General features: G+C 54.2%; 2 protein-coding genes across 2 annotated transcripts; both read right to left on the reverse strand.

Annotated features, from left to right (window-relative positions):
- Positions 1-1,355: 1,355 nt before the first annotated feature.
- On the reverse strand, positions 1,356-18,041 carry FDFT1 (farnesyl-diphosphate farnesyltransferase 1). The gene is made up of 8 exons (XM_059834653.1): positions 17,940-18,041; positions 17,085-17,182; positions 10,110-10,293; positions 6,464-6,592; positions 5,792-5,983; positions 4,609-4,785; positions 4,188-4,340; positions 1,356-3,010 (listed from the first exon to the last, which is right to left on the reverse strand). Exons 1-8 carry the CDS (start codon positions 18,039-18,041, stop codon positions 2,789-2,791), a joined length of 1,257 nt encoding a protein of 418 aa, XP_059690636.1. The 3' UTR covers positions 1,356-2,788.
- Positions 18,042-20,137: 2,096 nt separating this feature from the next.
- On the reverse strand, positions 20,138-23,528 carry NEIL2 (nei like DNA glycosylase 2). The gene is made up of 4 exons (XM_009813837.2): positions 23,391-23,528; positions 21,997-22,328; positions 20,927-21,123; positions 20,138-20,454 (listed from the first exon to the last, which is right to left on the reverse strand). The coding sequence occupies exons 1-4, from the start codon at positions 23,526-23,528 to the stop codon at positions 20,138-20,140; spliced, it is 984 nt and encodes a 327-aa protein (XP_009812139.2).
- Between the last annotated feature and the right edge of the window lie 61 nt (positions 23,529-23,589).

Raw genomic sequence — 23,589 nt, forward strand, 5'->3', positions numbered from 1 at the left:
GGCCCCTCCTGCCTGCAGCAAGTCCTTTGTGCATCGCTTGCTCTGCTCCATCCGTTCGGCTGCTGTTTTAAACCACTTGTTCCTCGCTTTTTACTTGTTTTTTGTTTTTTTCTTGCTGTAGTCTGGGGTTATTGAAGGGAAGGGCCTGGCTGGAGCTGTGTGAGCCTTTGATCAAATGTCCTGCAAGCGTTTAGCAGGCTGGAAAGAGCAAACCGCTTTTCATCCGTGGCTGGGCAGCTTGGTGTGTGCAGTGGGGTCATGCCTTGGCGATGGGTGCTGCATCCAAAATTGGTGTGGTGCTTTGGGACCGCAGGTGCTGAACGCTGAGCAGAGATGTGGGATGTTCCCCAGCTCTGCTGCAGGAACCTCACGCAGATGCTTGGAGGGCTCTTGCTAACTTGCACACAACTGAAGCTTTTTTTTTTTTGAGCCACAGGTGTTGAGGAAGAAAAACCTTATTTTTGTTACTGGGGGGAGGTGTAATAGCTGTGTAGGAGGAATATAGCTGTGTAGGAGGAATCATGCAATTTGCCAACACTAATATAGCAAAAGAGCGTGTTTTTTTTTTTTAATTTTAAAGCACAAAGTGTATTGCTGAGCTGAGGCTACAGGCCTGAAATGCGTGAAGCAGGCCCTCCCTTGCACTGTAAAATAGCCCCTTGCCTCTGCTTATGTAGACACCAGTGAGACAGAGCTGTGGTGTATATAATTGGAACAACTGTGCCAATAAATGATTTCTCCAATGTCTTGTCTCCTGGCCCTTGGTTGCTTCTGCTTGACTTCAAACCACCTCAAACTATTCTGTTGCTCTGCCCTTCTGTCTTCATGCCAGTGTGCTCCATCCCAGCCCTGTCCTCTGGCCATACTGGTGCCAGTGGGAGTTGTGCTGACTCCTGAGCAGCCCCGTTGCCTACTCCTGGTGATGGGGAAGGTGCTTCACCATGGACCAGAGTGCAGCCAGGACTGTCCCCGGCATCTCTGCACGCTGGCACAGAGGGTGCATGGGGAGGAGGATGCACCAAGGCATGGGAGAGCGTGCCTGCAGCTCAGGGCTGTGCCACCACTCCTGCTGTTGGCACTGCAAGGTCCATTAAAAGAATTTACTGACCTTTAGCTGTCTCTCACCCTGGTTAAAATTATTCCTTTGGGTTTGGCCCACAAGGCTTTACTGTGCTGCCCTGAGTGGCAGCAAGGAAGCATCTGCATCTCATTTGAGCCAAGGGCTTGTCACTTGTTGCATGGTGGGGAATTGCCAGTGTAAAAGAAATGCCAGCTAAAAAAAAAATTCAACACTTCTTTTTCCCAAAGAAAACTTTAATTTCAACAAGACAGGAAGCTGCACAAAGAGAGCTACCGCAACTTTCTTTTGAACAACAGCTTAAAACTATCTATCTACATCGGTACTTGTGGAGTAGGGGTTCTCCCTCTGAGTAACAGCCTGGCCACACAGGCTTGGCCTTGCAAAGGCCACCGAACTGCGCCTGGTAGATTGAGCTCTGTCCTGCACCAGGACAGGGGCTGTCCTTCCCTTCACAAAGGCAAAGCAGCATTTAGGGGTGATAGGGACCATGAAAACAAAAATCCACCCCAGGAAAACAGGACTAGTCTTTAAAGCAGTGTTTCTTCTTGAAGTAAGTCCAGCCTGACGTGTTTCAAAACAGCAGTGGATGCCTCTTCCAGTTTGCACATCAGTCTAACCCAAAGCATCCCCAGCTAGCGCCAAGGGGGCCAGGGAAACCTGCCCCGGCCCCCCCTCCATGGCTCAAGCCTTCCCAGCCTGTGGCAGGGATCACTGCTGCCTTTCAGGGTGGCTGATGCACCAAGCCCCCCAAAAAAGCATCCCATGAGGGACAGCACGGTGCAAACCCTCGCTCCCCTGCCTTGCAGAGGCACCTGATGGTGCTGCTCTGCCCCGGCCACCCAGCCCCTTGGGCTGGAGGAATGGTGCAGAGCCCAGACCCCGCAGTGGAGTCAGGCACGGGGTTATTAGCTCAGGGCATGCAGGCAGCTCCCTTCTCATTTTAACCACCCCCCCAGCTGCCTAAACACGAAGCTTTGCAAGTGCAGGGTGCCATCTGCTCGAGGGCAGGGAGCTGCAATAGATGGCTTTCAGCTGGGGGCACTTACAGTGGACAGAGCATCCCACCTCCAACATTATTTAACATTAAAAGGGCTTGTTTCAAGCATAGCAGCCTCCTTCAGCACAACAACAGAAATGTGAAGGTTGCCTCTGCCTCCTTCCAGGCTGCAGGATGTCAATGGGCATGGGCTGAGGGCCAGAAGGTGGCCAGTGCTTTTTCCCTGGATAGGAAGCGCGTTCCTCTCCTGGCTGAAGCAGCGTCCTTCCAGTGCGGAGCAGGCACCAGAGGCTGCCTAAGGAAGGGAAGCAAAACCCAGAAGGTTTTGCTCAGCTCTGAGCTGGAAAGGAGTCTCAAATGTCAAGCAAGAAAAGAGGCAACGAGAGTTTCTATTTAAAACCATCCTAACAAAAAAAAAAAAATTTCAGGTAAACCATCCAACAGGAAAGAAGGGAAAAAAAAAATTCAACCCCAAACAGTAAGACTCCAATTAATGTTTGTAACCATCCAAGCAGATGGCCAAGGGCGGTGAGGAGCGGAGTCTGGCAATGCTGCACCATCACCCCGGGGCTGCAGCTCACCGGCGTCCTGCCCTCGTCACCATCCCAGGCCCCGTAGCACCCCGGTGCCTGGCCATCCCCTCTGGCAGGGGAATCCTGCCTCCGCTGCCCATCCACCGACCATCTCTCCTCCCGCCCGCCCGCTGCCCATCAGTTCTCGCCCGCCTGGACGTACTCCTCGGTGGCCTTGGAGATGGTGCTCAGGTACTGCCAGCTCAGGGCGGCCAGGAGCATGGCGCACGACAGGTAGATGGGGGAGTAGTGGTGGCGTGATGCCATGGGGCCACCGGGCAAGCTCATGGCACGGATGGAGGCAATGACCTGCTGCGTCTTGTTGGATGATGGGTCCGTGCTTGGGATCTTCTGGTAGATCTGGGGAGGGAGGAAGGAGGAGTTATGGTTCTCCCCCAGGGTTGAGGAGACAAACAGGACCACTACATGGAAGAGGAAGCCTTAAGGGCCACTGTGTCCTCAAGAGCAGCCTCAGTGGTGGACTGCCATGGAGCAAGGACCAGCTGCAAAGGATGCCTGGATGGGACCAGGGCCCATTTCCCTTGAGAAGTGCATTAAGCCAAGCAGCCTCTTGAGGGCACCCCATGACGGGAGATGGACCACAAGGCCTCAGACAATCCCTCAACCACAAGTGGTGTTGCTGGGACCAGTGGTCCTTGCCCAGCAATCCTCACTCACTACTGCTGTGCTGCAGCCCACCCCAAACCAGTGAGGACACCCCAGTGTGACCAGCAGCCGGTGTCACTACCAGGAAACAGCCACCTTCATCAGATAACCCCACGGTCTTTGGGGTTTTCTTTTCACGGTCTGCAAACCCGATGGTCTTTGAGATACCTGTCTGCATGAGTCTTAGGGAGACATGCACAAGCAGAGACCCTAGGCTAAGGTGTCACTGTCCCTTGCCATGGGGTTGGCCAGCCTGCAAAGGGAGCTCTAATAACCCACGGTTTGGGGTCTCCCTGATGCAGAAGTAACATCTTTTTTCTGAACAGCCCATGCTGGATTTGATTTTGGGGTTTTTTTTTCGGTTTCCTGCCCCGCCCCCCCCCCCCCCATGAATCCATCCACCAGTTGTTCCTCCATGTGAACTTTTAACCTCCACAGTACCTCGAAGCCAGGGGTCCCACTGCTTTAACAACATGCCAAGAGGTGCCCCCATTTACTGTTGACCATGGTGCACAAGGAAACAACCACATCATGCTGCCAGCTGCAACTACAGACACAGAGAAAACAAGACTGCTCGCTGGAGGAGCCCATGGGGAGATGATATACCCTGTTCAGAAGGTCCTCTGTGCCTGCTCAGCCCAAGGGAAGTCCTGTGTGAGACAGCTGACTCCTCTGGTTCTCCACCAGAAGGACGGCAGGATCTCAGTCTCTGCCTCTCCACACAGGCACAGGCCAAGGGTTTGTTCAAGGGAACACATCAAGCACCCAGGTGATGTGCTGGGATTAACAGATTCACGTGTCTTCCCAATTCCACACCGGGAATGAGGACAGAACCAGCCAGAAATTACTCAAAGCAAGCTGCTCAACCTACCTCTTCCACATACTGGTACATGATGGCTTTGACAGCTTGTATGTTTGTGGCATCCATCATTAGAGTGACGGCTTGTCCCTTCCGGATCTTCACGACTCCCCTGAACACTTGCTTGTTGTTATAGCAGGCAGCCAATGTGGCAATAGCCATCACCTAAGGAGAAACACCAAGAGCCCTTAGTGCATTGTAAGGAGCTTGCCAAGGGAGTAACCTTGGCTCCAGTGAAATCGATGGCAAAACACTCTGGAGTGGAGCCACAATCTCACCGATGGCAGAAACAATAGGTGTCTTGAAAGAAGGAAGAGACAGAAGAGACGGAGAATAAAAGAGGCTAATACTGACATGATACATAACCTCCTTCACCCAACTTCTCATCAGGTGGGCTGCAGACAATGAAGAACAACTTGAAAACATAACTCACCTGGGGGATAGCGCAGAAGTTGAAGACACTTTGGTTTTTCAGGCGGGATAAGTATGTGAGGACATCAGGGACATGGTGGAGGGCATTGGTGATGAGCTCATTCAGACACTGGACAGCCATATCGATGTTCTCTGGTTTGGCAAGATCTGAGAGCTTCTTTGCGTATCTGCTCCAAACCTAAACACCAAGATAAGGACTCACATGTTGGAGAGTACGTTCATGCCATATGAGATATCAATAACAGTCTGAAGTCTGGGAGAGCACCAAGAACCACCAGAGACCCATGAAAGCCTTGAAGGATTGGGGCTTGCTAGGCTAAAGCAAAGAAGGAAGGGCAGGCTCTGGACACATGACAGTGGCCTTCGTATATACAAAGGGATTGTAAAGAAGGATGCAACTCATCTCCACATCTAGGCAAGGCAAGGAAAAGACACCTCACACATCAGGCCGACATGGAGAAATGCTCTATGAGACAGGTCAGCCACATGGAGAGGGAGGGAAAAATTCTTAGAGGGCTTTAAGAACAGTGGACAAGCTGATCCTGCCTTTGGGAACAGACTAGGTAACCTCTTGAGATCTCACCCAGTCTTATCCTCCCTCATTCCTAGAACCGATGTAACGGAGAGGGGGGAAACCTGCCAAACAAGTTCTTGGCAGTGGGGAAAGACATCACTTCGTCACCACATCTGTACCCAGACAGCTCTAGACAGATGTGAAACAGCTATCATTAGAAGAACTCTTATTACCAAGGAGATGTACAACCAACAGTATAGATCTCACGCAGCAGAGCTTTACTGTAGGGTCTTAATACAATTAAAGCAGACCATCAAGTCTCTCCTGTCAACTTTGATTTAAAGGGACATGAGAGATGCTACAATTTTAGCTGTGCACCTTCTGCTATGCACCCTGTAACGTTCCTGAGACAGGCATCCTGGAAGCATGGCCAGTCGGCTCCATCCATTACAGGTCTTGGACAGAAGTATGAAAGACTGACAAGGGACACCAACAAACAGTGGGAAAAACCCTGGCTTTGGGGATTTCGAAGGAAATTCCAGGAGGAACCCTTCTAATGAGAGGACGCAACTCACTGTATCAGAGCAGCAACAACAGTACCTTCAGTCTTAGTGCGTTTCCCAAAGAGGCACAGCAGAAACACTCGCCCCGAGTCAATGTTTTCCCTCACCTCCCTAGGCCAGAACTCCCTTCCCTCCAGCTGGTCCTCCAGATAGTCACGGATGATGTTGGTTTTCTGCAGGAAAAGGCCCATGGAGTTCGCCAGCTCCGTGTCTTGCCCAACAATAGGATCTTCTAGCTCTGATGCAGAGAAGAGACGGGAAAGGCCGATCCCCACGAGCCCAGCAACGTAGTGACAATACTGCGAGGCACCGAGAGGGGAAGGGGCAGAAAAAACAAGATGAAAGGAGCAGTTACAAAGAGCTGTCTATTTGCCACAGTGAGTTTTACAAAAATGATGCTCAGAAGTAATTGACAGTACATTTTCCGCACGTTCTCACGGCCCTCCCTTGGACTCTCAGCTTTCCCATGCCCAGCAAACACCTCACTAACAATGTCCTACCAAGGTGCCACTCTGCCTCCAGCAGCCGAATGAACCGCCCACAGGGGAACAGCTGATGTCATGGTCACCCAAAACACGTGCCGGCGGGCAACACCAACAATCCACACCATCTTCCCATTACTCACAGGACCAGCAATCTCTCAAAACCTTCCCAAGCCCACACAGCATCCCTCATCCAGCTGAACCCTCTTCCCACAGGGATGCTCTGTCTTCTCTTTCCACAGAGACAAGGTGGACCCTACTCACGTTGAGTCCACTCTTCTGTCGGGGCTGACTTACCCTATCCCACTCATGCTGGGAGTCCACCTTCTTCTCCAAGAACTCCGCCATCCCGACGCCCATCTTGTGGCAGATATCTGAAATCACGTCCTGGTAGACCTTTGACAGGTTCCTGAACTCCATGGAGATCTGCAGCACAAACCGTCAGGGGAAAAAAAAAAAAAAAAAACATCAGGAAAAAAATAGCAGAGCTCAACATTTATTAAGAAATCAGAAAAAGACTGTTTACGAGGCTCTTATCCCACCCTGGCTGGAGATCTAGGACAACTCCCACAACCAGAGCTGTTTCAAGGCCCTTAAAGCACAGGCTCAGTCTAAATGGTATGGTCTCTGGCGGTAGATCAGAGACAGCAGTATCTTTGGGAAGACTCTGTGGCCTTGCACTGGTATCATCTGGGAGTTGCAGGACAAAACTAGCTACACTTGGTGCACAGAGTTGGGGTTTTTTGCAATACGTGAGAACATCCCATCACGCCAACCACGGGAAAAGACAGAGGAGGTTTCTGGTACTCCGTTCTCCTGAGCCCTCTCCAGCTCTGGCTCCGCAGGGCATGTTTTGCACAACTGGGAAGGCATCCAGCAACTGAGAAAGCATAAAATCCTTCTTCTGCATCTCCAATAACACGATTCAATGACTCAGTTGCTCTCGCACTGAAAAGTGCATCCTCCCCTTCCCAAAACTGTGGAACATCATGTTTTATTGTGCTGAGCGCTCTTCTCCATCAGCGGGTAACTACAGCCAGCACAGGGTGTGTGTCTAGTAAGGACACCAATCTGAACGACTACAGCTCAGACACAAATACCACCGCAGGTCCAGGCTCTCCTCCTTGCCCTCTGTCTCAGTATTGACTCTGCTTTTCTCAATGGCTTGAATCCACTACACAGAGAAGCATGACCTGCGAGTACACCTCCACCAGATATTACTAAAATCGTACCTAAATATGAACTCAGATTGCCCGAGTGAATAACACATACACACCGAGAGAACAACGAAGTACTATAAACACCTTCAAAAGCTTTTCTAAAGTACCAAGCCACTGGCACACCTACCGTATCTCTGTCACTACACATCAAGAATCCCCTGACACAGCCATCTACTATAGCGCACGCCCCTCCCAGATAGGGCACAGTCACTGTTATCCCAATGCTGAGCATCAAAATTTATAATACACCTCAGTTTTCCAAACAATGATCCCATTCCCACTGCTAGGGAAAGCCTGATAAGGGTAGAATAGGTTTAAAATGGTAAAAAGCTGAACAAAATAGAACTTCCTCAGTAAATCAAATGCTCCTCACTACAACTATTATACTTTTTCTTAAAGAGAGCTTAAAAAAACCCTACAAAATAAACCCAGCTATTCTTGATCAACATGAGCAACAGCAAAACTGCAGCACCCACCAAGGGCTGGTCCTTGTGCCCTCACCAAAACCACTCAGCAGAGCTCAGCCTTGCCTTCCAGCCACAGCACCTCTTTCTGCTTTCAGCTTGATGGATCCCCTCTAGAATGACTGGCCAGATGGGTTCCCCTTCGGTGCTGGGAGATGCTGCATCTCAGCACGGCAAAAGCTCCATCATCCCGTTGCTCCTGCTGGGGCTGAAACCTGGCAGGAGCCCAGGACAAGCATCGTGGTTTCAGCTCTGCTGCCTGCCATCCTGAGTGCCTACAGCAGAGTCAAGGCCCTACAGCTACACCTGCACCAGTAACTTAAATATCGAGCATGGACTCAATCACCTGCACAGCTACTGCATTAGCATGGCCCCCGATGTCTTTCTGACCCCAAGCAACCCCCAGGCAGAGCTTGGGAAGTAGCGTGGGCCAGAAACCACTTCTTAAGGACAGTCTGGCATGCAACCACACTGTCCTGGATGCTGAGAGAGTTTAACAGCTTCAACATAGACAGACTTTCCCAACTGGCCTCCAGGTTAGAGAACAGGCTCCAATACTGCTTATCTTGCTAGTGGAGATGCAGACTCTCTGCGGCTTCCTTTTCACAGAATCACAGAATCATTAAGTTTGGGAAAGACCTGTAAGATCATCAAGTCAAACCATCAACTAACACCACCATGCCCACTAAACCATGTCCTGCAGTGCCTCATCCACACATTTCTTGAACACCTCCAGTGATGGTGACTCCACCACCTCCCTGAGCAGCCTGTTCCAGTGCTTCACCACTCTCTCAGGAAAGACATTTTTCCTAATATCCAGTCTGAACCTCCCCTGGCACAACTTGAGGCCATTTCCTCTTGTCCTGTCACTCATCACTTGGGAGAAGAGACCAACACCCACCTCTCTGCAACCCCCTTTCAGGTAGTTGTAGAGAGCGATGAGGTCTCCCCTCAGCCTCTTCTCCAGACTGAACAACCCCAGCTCCCTCAGCCGCTCCTCATCAGACTTGTGCTCCAGACCCCTCACCAGCTCCGTCGCCCTTCTCTGGACACGCTCCAGCACCTCAATGTCCTTCTTGGAGTGAGAGGCCCAACACTGAACACTGGATTCGAGGTGCGGCCTCACCAGCACCAAGTACAGGGGCACGATCCCCTCCCTGCTCCTGCTGGCCACACCATTTCTGATACAAGCCAGGATGGCGTTGGCCTTCTTGGCCACCTGGGCACACTGCTGGCTCATCTTCAGCCGGCTGTCGACCAACACCCCCAGGTCCTTTTCTGCGGGGCAGCTTTCCAGCCACTCGTCCCCAAACCTGTAGCGTTGCATGGGGTTGTTGTGACCCAAGTGCAGGACCCGGCACTTGGCCTTATTGAACCGCATATAGTTGGCCTCGGGCCATCGATCCAGCCTGTCCAGATCCCTCTGCAGAGCCTTCCTACCCTCCAGCAGATCAACACTCCTGCCCAACGTGGTGTCATCTACAAACTTACTGAGGGAGCACCCGATCCCCTCATCCAGATCATCAATAAATATATTAAACAAGATCGGTCCCAAAACTGAGCCCTGGGGGACTCCGCTTGTGACCGGCCGCCAACTGGATTTCACTCCATTCACTACAACTCTCTGGGCTCGGCCGTCCAGCCAGTTTTTTACCCAGCGAAGAGTGTACCTGTCTGAGCCACGAGTCGCCAGCTTCTCCAGGAGAATACTTTCTACAGGAGAACACTTTTAGAAGGATCTCTACAGCAGTAAGACTTTGGAAAATACTAACAGTGAGGGTGCTTTTTATCTTATATGCATGTCAAAGATCTGTGGACAGACTCCTGTAGCTCTAGAGCAGATCCTGCAGCACCGCTGCAAATGCTGGTCTATCCACAAGCCAGACAAGCTTTCCTCCTCTCCCTACCTGTTCGGGGTCACAGGACACCCAACCCATGCAATGCACAGTGTTGGGCAACAAATCCAAACTGCTCTCCGCAACCCAACAGTCATTTACTCTTGCAACAGGGAAGGTAAAAAGCCACTTTTTAGAGCTGGCACTTTTCCACAGCCAGGTTATCTCTGGCTCACGTAGAGACTGGCACAATGTTTGGGTTTCTCACTCCAGCTCTGCGTCCAGCCCCACGTGCAGGTGATGTAGCTCTTCCAAAGAGCTGCGGGCTCACCAGGGACTGAATGAGTTCTGGTGTAACGTGGAGAGGCAACCATGCATGGAAAGGGGACACAAAGCAGCTGAAGTGAGGAGGTGGACATCTTACCGTTGGGAAGTCCTCGAGCACCTGCCGGTCCTTCTCCTTGCTCTCCATGTATTTCCACTCTGGCTGATAGAGATAGGAGTGAAACTCGTGCAGCATCGGGACCTTTACATCTAAGCTGATGGTCATGTCATCCTCTATAGTATCCAGGGCACGGAGAACTAGGTAGAATATACAGACGGCATGTCTGGGGGAGGGAGAAAAAACAATCGTCCCTTACTTGGGATTGCCTATCAGGCAGGACAAACAGTTTAGATTAACCACACAGCCTTCAGCAGCGTTCCAGCTCAACACGACACACACCGGCACCACCACGTCATTGATGCCTTGGAAGATACAAGCACTTGCAGCACAATTCGCTTTCAGGTTTCAAGTCATATGTAGTTCAGCCACTGAGCAGAACAGAAAGCGGTGATGTGAAAACCTTCCTGGCCCCCACTGTTGTTTGACAGCGTCTCCTACAGTTTGGAAGCCAGCTTTGGTCAAGGGATACCCTCGTCCAATCCCTCCTCCATCAAATCCTGGGTGTCAGCTTCCCCAACCCTCATCTGGGGACAGTGGCTGTCCCCTGCCATGCAGGAGCATAAAATAAACACATTAGGAATGTGCTGCTCAAATCCCAGGGTCACAGGAGCAGGTTAGGGATGGAAAGCACTGACAGCAGCACTTCCCACCTACTTTGATGATCATAGAACGGTTTGGGTTGGAAGGGACTGTGGTGGGTTGACCTTGGCTGGATGCCGGGTGCCCACCAAGCCGCTCTATCACTCCCCTCCTCAGCAGGATGGGGAGGGGGAAAAAATAAGACCAAAAACAACCTCGTGGGTCAAGATGAAGGCAGTTTAATAAAGCAAAAGCAAAGGAAAAAAAAAAAAGATTTTGTTCTTTACTTCCCATCAGCAGGTGATGTCCAGCCACTTCCCGGGAAGTAGGGCTTCAGTACATGCAGTGGTTGCTCCAGAAGACAAGTGTCATAATAATGAATGCCCCCCGCCCCCCTCCTCCTTTCTCTTAGCTTTTATTGCTGAGCAGACGTCATATGGTATGGAATATCCCTTTGGTCAGTTTGGGTCAGCTGTCCTGGCTATGTCCTCTCCCAAGACCTTGCCCGCCCCAGCCTGTTGGTGAAGGGGGAATGTTGGAGAGACAGCCCTGGTGCTGTGGAGCACTGCTCAGCAGCAGCCAAAACACTGGAGTGTTATCAACACCCTTCTGGCTACCAATATGAAGCACAGCACTATGAGGGCTGCTATGGGGAAAACGAACTCCATCTCAGCCAGACGCAATACAGGGACCTTAAAGGTCATCTAGTTCCAACCCCTCTGCCACGGGCAGGGACATCTTCCACTTGACCAGGTTGCTCAAAGCCCCGTCCAACCTGGCCTTGAACATTTCCAGGGTTGGGGCATCCACCGCTTCTCTGGGCAAGCTGCTCCAGTGCCTCACCACCCTCACGGTAAAGAATTTCTTCCTAATACCTAATCTAAATCTACCTTCTTTCAGTTTAAAACCGTTACCCCTCGTCCTATCACTACAATCCCTAATAAAAGAGTCCCTCCCCATCTTTCCTGTAGGCCCCTGTAAGTACTGGAAGGCTGCTATAAGGTCTCCCTGAAGCCTCCTCTCCTCTAGGCTAAACCACCCCAACTCTCTCACAGCCTGTTCTCACAGAATCGGGGGGCTGGAGCACCTCTCATCTTCAGGGCCCTCCTCTCGCGCAGGTCCATGTCTTGAACCACACCACCCTGAGCAACAGAGGTGCCCCCACACAAACTCCCCATGGGCTGACCGTTGAGAAACCCGCAGCACGCCTGACCTGGGTTAGGAAACCCAGGTTCTTCCCTTCATGCAGAGAACTACAGCATGGCTTTTGGCTTTCTAAGACGCGTATTGGGGAAGCGATGGGCTAATAAGGCCTCCCTGGGCAGGGCAGGGTACTGCCAGACCCAGCAACGCCGCAAGCAAGACCCAGCAACGCCGCAAGCAAGACCCAAGGCTCTCGGCCAGCACTCGCTAGGACCCAGAGAACAGAGCCCGAGGTCAACTTATTGGAAAAAGCAAATGCAAAAGAAGGAAGGGGAAAAAAAGCAGGTGTACTTTTCCTATTACTTCCCCTTCTCTGCACCCAGCACCCTTTTATCCTGTTGGGGGGGGAATAACGGGGTCCCTTACTGCGCAACAAGAAGATTAGGACCGGCAGATAGAGCCAAAACACCCTGTGGTTTTTTACCTCCATGCACAAGACGCTGGAGCCAGCCCACATGTCCAGGCACCCCAGCGGAAAACTGCTGGAGAGCCGCTTCCCCTCCCACTCCCACTGCCTTCCCCACCCGGGCTCCACATTTCTGCAGCTGAAGCTAAAAAAAGTCCTGATGGTGAGAAATACCGGCAACGACTTCAGGATTTATATAAAATACTCCCCTAGCTCTAGATGAGCACAGTGATACTCCAAGGAGATGATGCGTTTATTAATTGTTTAACAAATGGAAACTAGCTTGGACTGCTTAAATGCTGATTACTAGGCAAAAGCACTGCTCTGGGACGACAACGTGCAAGCAGTGATTAAGCAGACAGGAAAAACTGACTGGCTCTTAGAGCCAACACTGTTAAATTTGGCATTTTTTCCTTAATTGAAGGGTGTTTAATTCCTCCGTCAAACCACACATCCGAGTGCTCACAAGCATCTCTCTCGTGCCCTCCTGATCCTTTGCACGACTGAGTTTTTCCATTTCACCCAGGCTGCAAACATTCATCCAACACGATGCACGTGCCCAGGACTCCTACCCCCTTCCAGCAGCAACCTCCACTGGCAGCAACTGAGACAGGCAGAGCAGAAGCTGAAATGCCGTCCCAGAAGCACCTCTCACATCTATACCATGCCAAGATAAGCGCTAGCAGCAACTCCAGAGCCCAGCATAGTTAAAACGCTTATTTAACCCCCTTCTGCATCCAAACCTTAACTACATCCCCAACTTCCATCATATACCGAATTCAGCTCCGTGGCGATTTGGGCAAATCAAAGGACGTAACTTTTTTACGCTGAGGGTGGTGAGACACTGGCAGAGGTTGCCCAGAGAGGTGGTGGATGCCCCATCCCTGGAAACATTCCAGATCAGGTTGGACGGGGCTCTGAGCAACCTGATCTAGTTGGAGATGTCCCTGCTCATTGCAGGGGGTTGGACCAGATGACCTCTGAAGGTCCCTTCCAACCCAAACCATTCTGTGAGTCTATGAAATGTAAGACCATAAAAACAACGCAGCGAGCATGGTCTGCCTACAGCTCCCCATTTCTCTGCAGGGTTCCCAGGCACCACAGTCCCAGCTGGGCTCCAACCCGAGATCCATGGGGATGACAGGGGCCAACCAAAGCCACACAGTCTTCTCCAACAAACGCGTGTGACAGTGCTGGGAAGAGGACGCTCCGGCGTTACCACCCCTTCGCACAACTGGAAGTGCCCACTTCCAAAGAGTAATCCCAGTTTCACCTCAAGGCTCAAGCTCCAGCCCTGTCCCAGGCACAGCTCCCCCCTTCCCAGGTGAGGAGGTCTCCTTTCTCCTTGCCACCACATTCACCCTCTGCCAGCACAAGGCTGCTCCTCTCCACAAAGCAGCTGAACCGGCAGGAATTGATCCTGAAGGGACCCAGGGACAGGCAGGACCACGGGGCCGGCAGCGGGAGAAGGCAGGAGCATCCCTCTCCTCCTCTCCACCACCAGGAGAGGAGCTATGATGTTGGCTCACAACTCCTCTCCACCACCAGAAGTTATGATGTTGGCTCAGCTGCTGATGAAGCTGCAGTTTTGAGCCTCCCACCTTTCAAGAAAACGCCCTAACCATGGAGCAATGGGCTGGATAGAGCCCTGACCAGCAAAACACACGGTTTATGGGGCCAAAAAAAATAAGGAAGAAGGAACCAAACATCTTAGCTCAACTACCAACACCCTGGCCTGGGAAGCACTGCTCCAAGCACTCATCCAGAAGCTCTCCATTTTCCAGCAGTCCTTAGGGGATGCATGGAAATTCTCCCAAGAGCAGGGATGTGAACCAGGGAGCAAAAGCTTCCCGCTTCCCCAGCCTTCAAATGAGCAAATTTGGCTCCAAAGAAGTTGCAAACAAAATCACGGCCGGGGAAGGGACCGGGCTGTGGCGTAGGACACCGCACGCGGGAGCGGACCCTGGGCAGCGCTGGGTTTCTCAGCGCGACGTGGTTGTTTTAATGCTCGAATCCTACGCCACCAGCTCCTTCAACCAGCAAGCAGGGAGGCAAATAGCAAGCAGTCTGTAACCGCAGGGGTTCAGTTTAGCCCCCAGTGGGGTTAACATCAATGAAAGCCCTTCTTTGACGTGATCCGCCGAAATTAATTCCTTCGGTAAGCTTGTTGCTCTGCCTACTTCTATATTCTGCCTATTTTGCATTTCCCTCTTTTGTCCCTAAACTCTTCAGCAGAGCTACCGTGCTTTGAAAATTAATTTCTTCTGATCCACTACAGAGCCAGCTGTAATTCAGCATCAATCCCTGCGCAGTTGTAGGTTGCAAAGATCCAGCAATAGCATTTTTAAGATGCCAGGCAGAAGTTTGTGTGCCCTGAGGGGAGGGAGCCTTCCTGATCCGAGCAAGCTGCAACGCAAGGATTAAAGAACAGAAAAGACAGACAAGAAAGATAACTGCAGGAAGATCAAGGCAAGCACATGCCTACCAACACCGCTAACAGGTTGCAAGGTGTTTGATTGATTGGCCCTTTTTTTTTTTCCTTAAATTCCACATTGGCTAATATACTGAGCACAGAAAAAAAAAAGAGTTTAATTCTTGGCCCCGCTCATACCTTTCCACACAACCCCGGCCAAGCCGCCGAATTTCTTTGCATTCCCTGTAAAACAGGCTGCAGGCAACCGTTTCATAAACGCTGGACGACAGCTACGGGGCACCGTCCAAAACGCCAGACCAGGGCTCAGGAATCCAACAGATGACCCAGTGTTCAGGCTGGCGCCTGCAGCCGCTCGGCGGAGTCGCAACCGCAGCATTAGACGTGTCCGGTGCAACTTTTAGTAAACCCCTAATTTTGACGCTTAACCCATCTTGGGATTAACTGGAGAGAGATCTACATGCTGAAACGGGTTATTTCTGCGTGAATATAATATATAAAGCATATATATATATGCATGAGGCCCCAGGCCAGCGGAGCTTTGCATCCTCTATTACCATCTGAAGCTTTCCTGCACGGGTCAGCGAAATTTGTACAGCAAAACACGAGGGCGCAGCGAGCCCCCTCCGATGGGCGCGTAGTTTTTGAGGCAGCTGTTTCCCAACGCGCCTTTCTGGCAGGGTCCGGATGCTCGGTCGGCCCCGGATTGTTGCTCACCTCCTCCCGCCGGCACGGCCACGTCCCTCCGGCCAGCGCCGGCCTCGGCACTGCCAGGACACATTCCCAGGGCGTCACAAACAGCACGCGGCCAGGCGCCCTTGGCTGAGAAGCTGTAGCACCCGTCCCCGGGGCCTGCGTGGCCGGGGAACCCAGCTGGGGGGGGGGGAATGTGCGTTACAGCCATCTCGGACGTGAGGAACCCCACGTCCAGCTGCACGGGGTGGGGCTGCACCGCGCGTCGCCCCGCCAGCTCAGCCCCGCACCCCGGCGATCGGCTGCACGGGGTGGGAGAGGGAGTGTTTCCCAGCAGCTCAGCTGAAGAAATATGGCATGGGGGGGGCACTGCATGGAGCACCTCTGCCAGGGAGCCCCGGCGTTGGGGGGACACCGCACCCACCATCTCCCGGGGAGCCCTGGTGTTGTGGGGGGGCACTGTACCCACCATCTCCCAGGGAGTCTCAGTGTCGGGGGGGGCATTGCACCCACCATCTCCCAGGGAGCCCTGGTGTCAGGGGGGCATGGCACCCACCATCTCCCGGGGAGCCCCGGTGTTGTGGGGGGGCATTGCACCCACCATCTCCTGGGGAGCCCCAGTGTCGGGGGGGGGCACTGCACCCACCATCTCCTGGGGAGCCCTGGTGTTGGGGGGGGGGGGCACTGCACCCACCATCTCCCAGGGAGCCCGAGCGTTGTGGGGGGGCATTGCACCCACCATCTCCCGGGGAGCCCCGGTGTCGGGGGGAGCACTGCACCCACCAACTCCCAGGGAGCCCCAGCGTTGTGCGGGGGCATTGCACCCACCATCTCCCGGGGAGCCCCGGTGTTGGGGGGGGCATTGCACCCACCATCTTCCAGGGAGCCCGAGCGTTGTGGGGGGGCATTGCACCCTCCACCTCCCGGGGAGCCCCAACGTTGTGGGGGGGCATTGCACCCTCCACCTCCCGGGGAGCCCCAACGTTGTGGGGGGGCATTGCACCCTCCACCTCCCGGGGAGCCCCGGTGTTGGGGGGGGCATTGCACCCACCATGTCCCGGGGAGCCCCAACGTTGAGGGGGGGCATTGCACCCTCCACCTCCCGGGGAGCCCCGGTGTTGGGGGGGGCATTGCACCCACCATCTTCCAGGGAGCCCGAGCATTGTGGGGGGGCATTGCACCCTCCACCTCCCGGGGAGCCCCAACGTTGTGGGGGGGCATTGCACCCTCCACCTCCCGGGGAGCCCCGGTGTTGGGGGGGGCATTGCACCCACCATCTCCCGGGGAGCCCCAACGTTGTGGGGGGGCATTGCACCCACCATGTCTCGGGGAGCCCCAACGTTGTGGGGGGGCATTGCACCCTCCACCTCCCGGGGAGCCCCGGTGTTGGGGGGGGCATTGCACCCACCATCTCCCGGGGAGCCCCAACGTTGTGGGGGGGCATTGCACCCACCATGTCCCGGGGAGCCCCAACGTTGTGGGGGGGCATTGCACCCTCCACCTCCCGGGGAGCCCCGGTGTCGGGGAGGGGGTTACGGCACAGCACCCTCCACCCCCCGGGGGCCCCGCCGCCGTCGGGGGGAGCGCTGCACCCGCCACCCCCCAGCCCCCCGGCCCCGGGACCCCGTCCCCCGCCGCTCACCGCAGCTCTCCGTCCAGGGCCTGGATGACGGCGGCGAAGCTGCGGCTGGTCTGGTTGAGGTAGCGGTAGCAGGTGCGGAGGCCTCGTCCCAGCGAGTCCTGCGGGCAGAGCGGGGTGCAGGGGGGCGGCTGGAGGCGGGGGGCGGCCGGCGGCGGGGCCGGGGGGGCCGCGGCGGTACCGCGCTGCTGCACCCGCCGCCCGCCGCCCCGCAGCCGCCCCAGCGCCCGGGGGGGGCCCCGCGGCGGGGAGAGGGCCAGCGTCCGCTGGAAGAGGGACACGGCTTTGGTGCTGGCCGCCATGGGGGCGCGGCGGCGGCGGGGGGGGGCTGCGGCCCGCTCCGCCCCCCCGGCCCGCCCCCTTAACCCGCTCGGCGCCCGCCCCCTGCACCGCCGGCAGCCGAAGCGCCGGGGCCGCGCACGGCAGGGGGGAAGCGCGAAGCCGGTGCAAAGCACCGGGGCCCCGCGGTGCCCGGAGCCGGCGCCGCGCAGGGAAAGCAGCCGGTACCGCGCATCGCTGGGCGCCGGGGCCGCGCACGGAAAGCCTGAAGCCGGTGCAAAGCGCCGGGCCCGTGCGATGCCCGGAGCCGGTGCGGTGCCCGGAGCCGGTGCGGCGCCCGGGAAGCGCCAAGACCGTGCAAGTGGCACAGAGCCGGGGCGGTGCTGCCCACGGGGAACGCGCACGGGGCCGGTGCTGCCCACGGCAGCCGCGCAACGCTCACCCGTGGCAACGCCGCAGCCCCGCGGGGAGATGACAGCCACCCCCCGGCCCCCGCACCCCCCGGGCACCGCGCACCGCCCCGACCGACGGAGATAGCGAAGCGCATCCCGCCCCGGCGCCGCATCCCGCGCCGCTCACCGGGTCGATCCGCGGCATGACGGCCCGGTAGCCGCCCATCTTGAACCGCAGCAGGTTGTAGATGTCCTCGGGGTGGCCCAGCCATTTCCTCAGCAGCTCCATGGGGGCCGCGCTCATCCCCCCGCCGCCGCCGCGCGCTCCCGCCGCGCCCCCCCACTCCCGCCCGCCGCTTAACCGGGGCCGGGCGGGGTCGCCTCTGCCCCGCCCCTCCGCCAATCAGCTCGCTCGTCCCATCGCTCGGTGGGCCGGCGAGGCGCCTATTGGCCGAGGCGCGCTCGCACCAGTGGAGCGCCAGCCAATAGGAAGGCGGCGGGGCTGGTGTGACGGCCGCCGGCCGGCGCTGAGTGGGTAGCGGCGCCCGTCACCACACGCGCGGCGCCGGCGGAGCGGGAAGGAGGCGGCGGGAGGAACCGGGCGGCCCGCGCGCGGCCCCGCCGCCACGGAGCCTCTCCCCCTCAGGCCCGGGGGAAGGCCCACCGCCCACCGCCCTCCCCCCGCCGCCATCAGCCCCGCTCCACAGCCCCTTTCCCGCCGCGCCTTCCTCAGGCAGCCCCCGGGGCGCAGCAGGGAGGGCCCGGCCTCAGCCGTGAGGCGGCTTTTCATTGAAGTCACCTTCTGTCCCTTTCCCTCGTGGCACTTCTCCTCTGGAGCCACCCTTGGCTCAGCAGGATCATCCCAGCCTGCCGTGGGCCACCCTGCAACCTCTGGCTAGCTCTCCACGTCTGACCCAGCCATACATCCCCTGCAGATACCCAGCTGCTCTCTCCTCCTTCCAGGTGTGACACTCGGGTTTCTAGTTTTGGGGTTTTTCTGTGGGGTTTTTTTTCGTTTCTTTTAAAAACAGCAGTGAAAATACCATGCTTCATTTCCAGGCCTTCGCTAACACCCTGCAGGACATGCCCAGAAGTGACATTAACTATCTTCTTCAGCACCAGAACCCCATTAATTGGATTATTCAGCAACCCCACAACCCGCAACCGACTAAAGGGCATCGCAGCTCACAAGCGAAAGGCTGTGCAAGTCTTGTTTGGGATGCAGCCTACCACCGAGGTCTAACTCCAGTATTCCCAGTTGATTTGCAGTCCACCTTTAAATCCAGTTCCCATGAAAAGAGTTTTCCTGCTGAGCCACTCCTACACAGCTGAGGAAAGCTCTGGTACCATCCTCTAAAGGGCAGCACCAAACACCGCAGTTTCCCTCTACACCTCAGTTTTTAACCAAGAAACTGCCAGAAAAGACACTGAACTTAAGCTGAACACCACCAGTTCCAACACCAGTTTTTATTCTTCACTCAAGTCAACAATCTATTGTTAAAATAAACCCAGATCCAGACAGAGAGGACAGTGACAGCTTCTGCCTACTGCATAGAGACACACAGCTCAGCAAAGGAGGGACCACATCATCTCTATTTCCAAACCCTTCTGCTTTCAGGTTACGTTGAGGATCATGAATTTTATGCAATCCCTGTCACAAACTTAGTGGTTTTGAGGGTTTGTTGTTTTTTTTTTTTTTCCCCACTGAGATCTGGAATTGGCAGTTAGCCACAAAACTGAAACATGTGGGGGCAGACACCATGACAGGCAGGCAGAGATGAACTCCACCAAGAACTGCTGAGGTTTATTTTCACCCCTCAGAAGGAAGCAGCCGTTCCTGTAAGAGCTGACAGAGGAAACAGCCACTCACTTTTAAACCACACCTAATCGCAGCCCAGCACACAGGTATTCAGCTACAAGCAGAGGCAGGATTTTCTAATACTGAATTAATCAAGCTGTTTAGGCAGGGGGATACACTCCTTTCTGCTAATTCCACTATAAGCCATTGCACTTGCACCAGGGTCAAGGGACAGGATCACTTCAGACCACAGTAATCACCTGCTCAACACCTGATGCTTTCCATTCACCATAGTCTGAACAGGAGGACCAAGACACCTCAGAACTGGTCAAACTATTTACACCGTTGTGTCACTGTGACAAAAAAAAAAATAGACATTTACAACCACTTGCATTTTTGCATCCAGAGGCACACTACTGCAGTGACTCCTGTAACCTCCACTGAGCACTGAACTCTGCCAGCTCATTGTCTCTAAGGAACAGACTTAACAGCCTCAAGAAAACCAGGAAGCCCTTCTCAGGACAACAGAGCATGGTTGAGAGACCACCTAGACACCCTCCAGGAAAGGAGGAACACAGAAAGCTGGGTCACTCTGTGACTGGGGAAGGGTCCCCATCCCCTGACAGCACCTCAGGCTGGCACTGAGGACACCACCACGTAAGTCTCTTAAAGCCACCTGAGGGTCCAAGGGTTCCCTTCATCACTGCATGCCCAAGGGGACACTGCTCCTTCTGGTAGATCTGAGGGTGCAGCCCTTTGCCATGCAGCTTGCTGTGCAGCCAGGCAGAGCTGAACTGAACGGCACAGTCAAGCAGACGCTCCAGATCCGAGAGAGCTAAGAGAGAGCCTTGTGTTAACGGATGGATCTTGGCCAGGTACAAGATCTCATTCTTAATGATGTTGCCTGGAAAGGGTCAGAAATAAGGAGACAATAAGGATATTTCTTATCAAGACAATGCAGACCCTACGGCTCCAATCACTGTGACTTCTGCCTCAAGGATCACAGCTAGCAGCGCCACTCCCCATATCAGAGGTGGCATACAAGCAGTAGACTTACAGCTGGGATTGGACTGGAAGATAGTCTCTTCCCTCTGCCCCTGAACCAGACCTTCCCTTCTTCCAAGAGTACAAGCCAATCCATAGTCACACACACGAAGACAATTCACTGTGCTCATGCGGTGCACTCAAGCATCTGAAGCCTGTGGCTACAGACTGCAAGCCTTGTCCTCAGCAAGATGACCACATACACTCACAGCTGGATCGACCAGAAGCCATAAGGCTAAGGAGTAAAAGGCTCAGACACGCATCTCTGGATCTGCAGACATCCCACCCACCTTCCTCCACTTCTTGCTCTGCCAGTATGCCCTGGAACTCACCCAGCCCTGAAAAATATCTTTGGTCTAAGAGGGTGTAGCAGATGGGATCGGGTGCACAGAGGGCATCCAGCGCCCGGCCACGGTGGAACTCCACAGACAGGATGTCGGAAGCAGGATCAGCCCTCGGAGATGAGCACCAGTGCATTCGGCAGTTGTAGAAAACAAGGAAGCCTCTGCTCTCAAAGTGCAGAACCAGCCTGAGAGAAGCAGAGAAGTTGAAGTCTCTCATCAGAAACATCTCTGAACCATTTATTATATTCTGCTCTGGCTGAAGAAGCTTGCACAAAAAGAGCAGAAAGAGACAGCAGCATAGCAATGGAGTGAAAAGCTACTGGAAGGTGAGAAAAGAGCTTGTACATGACATCAGCTTAGGGAGAAGCACACAGTGAGGCATAAGCCCTTGCACACGCTTACTCATTCTCATGAGAGCCAGGGAGACATCTTGAAGTACCAGTCCCCCAAGCCTGTACTCTGGTCCAGCTATTCCTTCCCTGCAGCTTATCGCTGCACACGCTTGTGTGCACAGGGCCACAGCAAGCACTCCAACACACCGGGCCACCATCTTAATACAAGGTAGCCTCTGTAATGATTTTAGCCAAGAAACTTGGTTGTGAACCCACACAGCTCGTGGACAATTGCTCCTTCTGCTGCCCTGTGGTCCCTAACCGAGAGACAGCAGCAAGCAGGGAGATGCATCAGCATCTTCACATCTTAGCAGTAGGGTCCACAGTCAGGGAAACTGGTGCTTAAAGAAGCACACAAAACTGACAATGTCTGAAACTATTTGTGTAGAAATAAAGCAATGCTTCAAAAGATTTCAGGATGGGGGAGCAGAGAGTGTGTCCTTAACAAGTACACCACATACACAGGGGACAGGCACGCACCTTGTACATTATTAACCACTCAGGCTAAACAGCTCACAAAAGCAGAGTCCACACTATCTTCCCATATTTACCCCTTGTTCAGTACACTTCCAGTGGGACTTAGAACACAGACTGTTGCCTGTGTTTTCAACACACCACTGCCCTTAACAGTGAGAAAGCAGAGTTTGTGAGGATTCCACCAAATACCTGGGTATAGGGTCCTTCCAGTCCCCCCTCTTATTGGCTTTGTTTGCTCTCGCGAACTCATTTGCCCGAATGCTGCCAAATAAACCAAAGTGGAAGCGCAGCCAGCTGCCAGGCCCCCCTGCTGCATCTGGAGCTTCAGACCTGGAGTGGGGGGGTTCGTGCAGCTCCTCCTCCTGGGAATGTGTCTGTGGACAACAAACCTGTTCGTGCCCACCCTGGGCAGGAGAACTTGCCCCACTAGCAGCTTCTTTTTGCAGCAGTGTCTCTTCTGTAGTTGGTCCTAAGGGACCTTCAGCTGCCACAAATGCCAGGTACAAGTTCTTCCCATGAACCTGAGAAAAAAAAAAAGGTGGGATGCACTGAGGATCCACATAACCTCTGGCTCTTTCCATACAAATGACTATTTTCTACAATATCTTTTAGATGGAAGGCACATCACCCCACCCTGAACACAGGATTCATTAGCGTCTGAGCCATTCCCATCAGAGCTGCAGTCATCCTCTCAGCATCCCTTCTTTGTCTACATGAAGCACCAGGTATTCAGATGCCACTCCAGTGTGAAGCCCTCCCACAGGCTCCAGTCAGGCCAAAGAGACATACCAGAACAGACACTCGGGTTTCAAAGTCTGTCACCACTGCTTCTCATTTGCCTCCCCAATTCGTGCTGGCCTCAAGCATCTCAGGCTAGGGCGACCTAACACAAGGTGGCTCTGAAGCCACAGGCTAGGCACAAATGACTGTTGAGCAGCTCACATGTGTTCCCAGCTGAGACTATCATGTAATCAGAGGTGAGGCTGCACTAGCATTTGGTCAGTCAGGTCCAAATCATCATTTGAAGGAGGTCAGGCAAGGGGAAACCCCAGGAGGGCTGACCCAGTGTGACTGTCTCACAAGCACCCACAGCATAGACATTTCAACCTAGCCAGGTGAAACCCTGCCCTCTGGTATAAGAGAAGCAACTGTGCAAATTCACAGCTGAGGGAAACAAGGCTACTGCTTCTGACATCCACATACTGAAGAAATCAACTCATCTTCTATAAACAGCCCTCACCAACACCAACTCCCCATCCCTTGAGAGGCACAGAACCAGTGCATTAGCCTGACCAACCAAAACTGCAAATAATTCTGAGCACCTCTGTCTGGCCACATCCCTGCAACAACCTCTCCTCACAGTAACCTTGATCCCAAGCTTTGCAACACAGAGCGTTACTCCAAGATGGGCATTCACACCTCTTTGCCCACATGCACCTATTTTGTGGCTACAAACAAAGCCAACAGCCCACCTCAAACACAAGCTTGATGTCCTTCTCTGGTTATGTGACCCAGATGCAGGACAACAGTGGTTAGCCTCAGACTTGCCATGGACCAGCAAGTTCACCTTCAGTACAGCTCACCTGGGAGTCCTGGAGCCTCAGGGCATTCAGGTCATTCACACTGATCTTCCGGCTGCTTCCCCCCACCTTGGCCACCACTTGCCCCACAAAAGGGGAGGTCAGCAGCTGGAATTTCCTCACTGATGGGCCCTCCGGCATCTCCAGTAGCTGTTGAGGGAATAGCAGGTCCTTCTCACAGTTGGTGCCCTAGACTTGAAGG

The sequence above is a fragment of the Gavia stellata genome, chromosome 2 (assembly GCF_030936135.1).
Source record: "Gavia stellata isolate bGavSte3 chromosome 2, bGavSte3.hap2, whole genome shotgun sequence".
Lineage (NCBI taxonomy): Eukaryota > Metazoa > Chordata > Aves > Gaviiformes > Gaviidae > Gavia > Gavia stellata.